This window comes from Zea mays, chromosome 9 (assembly GCF_902167145.1).
Source record: "Zea mays cultivar B73 chromosome 9, Zm-B73-REFERENCE-NAM-5.0, whole genome shotgun sequence".
In the NCBI taxonomy this organism is placed as follows: domain Eukaryota; kingdom Viridiplantae; phylum Streptophyta; class Magnoliopsida; order Poales; family Poaceae; genus Zea; species Zea mays.
In genome coordinates, this window is record NC_050104.1 from 122,062,670 (window position 1) to 122,067,690 (window position 5,021).

Sequence of the window (5,021 nt, forward strand, 5' to 3'; positions counted from 1 at the left end):
TACGCGCGCGCAAGAATTCAAGAATTGCCGAGCACCACGCCCAGATCCTACTGATCTCCGTATTCAATCCGGCCAGTTATGCAACTGCAAATTTCTCTCTGTTGCGTTGGCACGCATTTACGGGCTACGCCATTTCCTTGGAGCAGTTATTTTCTGTTTTTTTTTAATATCGTGCGGATCTTCAGTTTTACGAGTGCCTTGAACGCCCTTAATTTTTGTAAAGCCTGGCACTGTTCTGTGTGTTATTTAAGTGCTGTGCTTGCAACTTTCCACTCGTCTCTTCGTTCCTTTCCTCTCTCCCTCTCGGTCTTGCTTAATAGTGGACAGGAGGAGGAGCGATGCTTGTCATCTACTCCTGTTAAGTTCCCCACTCCGCCCACCCCCTCACACACTTCTTCCGCCTCACTTTCCATCAGATTATTGTTATCGTTGAGTGAGTGAGGCCCAAAGGCAGCAGCAGCACAGAGCAAGACCGCAAAGAAAGCAAGCGGGCAAGCCTCCTTCACCATTACCGCGCATGTGCTCTGCGCCGGTCATCTGCCTTCGGTGTAGGAACTCTTGCCTGTTTGCTCGGTCATGGACAGGCACACCTGCAAGCTCTGCTTCCGTCGTTTCCACAATGGCCGCGCGCTGGGCGGCCACATGCGCTCCCACGTCATGGCCGCGTCGTCGGCTGCAGCGTACTACTCGCCGCCGCCGCTCTCCCTGGCGTCCACCTCGTCGACAGAGATGGACGACGACGCCGATCCGGCGCCGCAGAAGCCACCCACGCCGTGCGTTGCACGCGAAGAAGGCGCCAAGAAAGCGTTCTGCTTTCCTGAACTCTCCGGCGGCGGCAGGGCCGCCCGCGGCGAGTCGTCGGTCGTGCAGGACGGGGAGAGCGACACGGAGTCGTCCCCGCGGTTCGCCGTGAGCCGGCGACGCTCCAAGCGGGCGCGCCGGCGCGCGCCGCCGCCGGCGGCGTCCGATCCCGAGCATCCGGCGAGCAGCGTCTCCGACGCGACGCCGGAGGAGGACGTGGCCATGTCCCTCGTCATGCTGTCTCGGGACTCGTGGACGCGGCGGTCCAGGCCCGGGCCTGGGCCTGGGCCTGATCCCCGCTGGGGCCCGGCGAGCTCGGGGGCCGATCGGAGCAAGGACGGCGGCGTCCGCTCGTTCGTCGGCGCGGACGACGAGGCCGATCGCGAGCACGGCGACGTCGCCCGCCCGCGCGGGAGGCACCGGTGCGGCGTGTGCAGGAAGGTGTTCCGGTCGTACCAGGCGCTGGGCGGCCACCGCGCCAGCGTCAAGAAAGGCAAGGGCGGGTGCGTGCCGGTGCCGGTGCCGCCTTCCGCCGCCGCGCCGTCGCCCAAGGCTCGCCGCGGCCAGACCGGCCCGGCCGTCCACGAGTGCCCGTTCTGCTCTCGCGTGTTCGAGTCCGGCCAGGCCCTGGGCGGCCACAAGCGCGCGCACGTGGCGCACGGCGCCCCCGCCCCATGGACGCCAGCGAGATGCGGCGACAGCTCGGGGTCCATCGACCTCAACGTGCCGGCCGCGACGGACGACGACTTCGAGCTCTCCGCCGTGTACGACGCCGAGTTCGGCAGCGCCAGGCAGTGAGGCCAGCCAGCTGCTGACCCGCTCGTCGATGCCTGCTACGTACGACTCGGACCGGCCGGTGCTCTTTCACAGCACAGCTGCTGCTGCGGTAAGGGCTTGGGTTCCATACTTCCATTCGAATATTCGATGCGAGAAACAGATGGAGAAGAACAACAGTTGAGCATTTTTTTGTGTGTTCTTCTTCTTTGTTACTTGTTAGTGTAGTAAGTACGTACCTAAGTTAGACGAACAGCACATTCATATTCTTTTGGTTCTATTGTACCTAAATCAAAGTGTCCCCTTACTCGAATCTCGTCATTGGAAAGTGCATCCACCATGTTCTTGATGTTGACCTGTCCCATTAAACTCTGCTTCCTTGAACCTCACAGCACAAGTAGCAACAGTAGTAGTACTCTACACTAGTATTTGGTGACTTGAGCCCATTGCTGGGCAAACTACAAAGTACCAACGCCTGCGGGCTGCGGCCTTGGTGCAAGAATTCGAATGCCATCCAAAAACCCGACGGAAGTGTAGCGCCGATAGAGCGTGCTCCTTCCCCCGAGTTCTCCTGCTCTACGTCATTAGCTAGCTTTCCAGGGGTTGGGCATACCGTGTCCTACCTAGCACGCTACCATTTTAGAAGCTGAATACATACAAGAGCTTGTACATAAGATGCGAAAATGCATCACCAACGCCTTGGACATCTTCAGGCATCCATTTAATCACCTTTTCCCGAGGCATCCCATCAATCTCCTTTGAGATTCTTCTTGTGTTTCATATGAAGCTGCATTAGGCTATCTCCACCAGCTTACACATATTCAAACTTCACTCTACGAACAGTACAGTATATAGTACAAAACAGTGATTTTAGGTAAATTTTAGGTACAGTGCTGCAGACGGCCTTAGATCCTTAAGGACGTGATTGGTTGCCATGTCCTCCGTGCCCAGGCTAGCTACGTGTGTTGGCTGCGCACGAGCGACTGATTTGTTGCCTGCACGAGTGAAAGTGGGCATGCACACGTGTTGCATAGTAGGTGCTTTTTCACAGTTTCACCTACATGCGTGGGGAAGTGGAGGCGGGGAGGTTCGCTAGCTGACCAGGCCGGCGTGAGCCCGGCGCGGTTGAACGTACCAACCAATCACGTCCTAAGTTTTCTACCAGGGACAACAGGTGGGTGGATCCCTGGCTGGCGGCGAGGAGGCCCAGGGATGACCCTTGGGCAGCGGGCGTCGAGTGGGCCTCCGACTTGCTGCGAGGGAGCTTGGGTGGCGATGGCAGGTGGACCTCCGACCGGCGGTGGGGAAGCCCAGTGATGAATCCCTTGTGAGGCCGCCACGATGATGTGATCGCAGGGTTTCACAGGAGGCGGATGTGAAGTTTCACGGATCAGCATGGGAAATACATATAAGACCTAAATAGCGGGGTTACTATATTTATGACACAAGTCATCGAGTTCTAAACCAGTTTGATAAAATATGATGAATAGGACTTCTGTTGGAAGCTATTTTTTTATCCCACAGCCTTGTGTTTTAAAACAGGACCATGCTTAAAGTCCTTGTTAGATGTTATCCTAGATACAGGGAAGATTATCACGGGATTACAATCAATCGTAGACCAACTATATCAAAAGTTGTCTAATATATTCTAACATGTCTACTACTATCTTCAAACACAAATATATGACATCCTTGATGTTTTTTTTTTCAAAAATTTTGACCACTCGTCTTATTCAAAATATTTATTAAAAAATATAAAATTTTAAGTCAGACACAAACTACCCTAAACCCTTAAAAAAAGCATATTATATAAAAAATAAATGATAACTTATAATTATTTTGAATAAAACGAGTGATCAAAGTTTTTTAAAATGATCTATGGTATCATGTATTTATAAACGGAAGTACTATATCCTAACACCTATTGGTGCACTCCTGATCGTTTTGATTGTCTCGGACGCTGATCGAGATCGATACCGCACAGCACTGCGCACCATAATTCACAGCAGTCAGCACCAGACAGCGGTTCACGCCGTTTGCATGCTTGCTTGGGATTCGTTTCCACCGCCGATGCTCGCTCGTGTTCGTGCGGTCGGGCCCAGGTGCGAGAACCGAGAACCCTTGTTGGCTACCTACTGGAAGAACCACGACCAGGACGCGACTGCGCCGTGCCGCCGTCCGCTCGTCGCCGTCGCTTCTTGCCGCGGCTCCTGCATCATGCGTCTGCGGTTGGCCGGCTGCCCACCACATGTGGTACTGGGCACCGGCGCCTAGCGACTCCGCTCGCTTCCCCACGGTCTCTCGTCTCACCTAGCGTCTCCGCGGGCGATTGTGTTGACTCTTCCTTCCATTTGCCCAAACTCGACACACCTCCAGAGTCCAAGGTGAGACAGAGACGACGAACACGCCAGTAGAAACCGGGTTGGCTGGAGGCGGCGGCACCACTAGCCGGAACGGTGTGCATTGGTAAGAAGTAGTGACAATGTTGGACACACACCAGCGAGAGAGGCGGCGGTGCTTTCTTCCTGGGGTTTAATTCAGTGGAGCGACCACTCGTGACTTGTATTTGGCCTGGTGCATGTATAGTCGTATAGACTACTCGTTGGTCAGCGGATGGTACCGGCGTGGTTAAGGGGTGTTTGAATGCACTAAAGATAATAGTTAGTGACTAAAATTAGTTAAGACATACTCCCTCCAGTGCAGTAAAGGTAGTCGTTTAGGACATGATTGTGCATACCAAAGAGTGATTAATTATCATAGAGTTTTCCCTGTTTGCCCCTATTAAATAGGGATATGAGTGCATTAATGTCACCAAAACAATCAGACTTGATTGGTTGCAGCAGCAGCTCTAAGGCATTCTAGATTGGAGGTCCCAAGTTCGATTCCTCTTAAGTGCATCTTTTTTTTGTGCAATTACTAGGGGCAACAACGTCCAAATCCCAGACCCATGCGCGCTATGACTTCTTTTTATGCACGCTCGGTTACGCGCAGGATGACTTCTTTTACTGCACCGGAGGGAGTATAAACATCTTAACTAATAGTTCAACTATTAACTATTTTTTGGTAAATTAGTTAATAATTAGGCAGCTATTTGTTAGCTAGCTAATTTCACTAACAAATTTTAGCTAACTAACTATTATATTTAGTGCATTCAAACATCCTCTAAACCACACGCATAAGGGCATGTACAGTGGTGTTTAATGTGGGGGCTCTTAAGGTGTTTTAGGGGGTTATTTGCAAAAAAATCTTAGAGCCGTCTCTCCGTGAAGAGACGCCTCTGGCTCGTAAACCAAGTAACAACAGACGCCTCACTTCCCACTGTACGAATTTGTCGTCTGTTCTATCGATCTGATGCTATACAAATACATTTAATTCTGTATTTATTAATAGACTACGTTTATAGACACTCCATTGTACAATATAGTCTCTTAGTTGTCTCCTGTGCT

The 5,021-nt window shown here is 52.4% G+C and overlaps 1 protein-coding gene across 2 annotated transcripts; it reads left to right on the forward strand.

The window, feature by feature from the left end:
* Nucleotides 1-293: 293 nt before the first annotated feature.
* LOC100285800 (cys2/His2 zinc-finger transcription factor) lies at nt 294-3,208 on the forward strand. 2 transcript variants are annotated; one of them, XM_020543731.2, is made up of 2 exons: nt 294-1,687; nt 2,741-3,208. In XM_020543731.2, the coding sequence occupies exon 1, from the start codon at nt 577-579 to the stop codon at nt 1,597-1,599; it is 1,023 nt and encodes a 340-aa protein (XP_020399320.1). In that variant the 5' UTR covers nt 294-576; the 3' UTR covers nt 1,600-1,687; nt 2,741-3,208. The 2 variants fall into 2 exon arrangements, with proteins under 2 accessions (XP_020399320.1, NP_001152162.1); NM_001158690.1 differs by lacking the exon at nt 2,741-3,208 and having other exon boundaries at nt 309-1,907.
* The last annotated feature ends 1,813 nt before the right edge of the window (nt 3,209-5,021 follow it).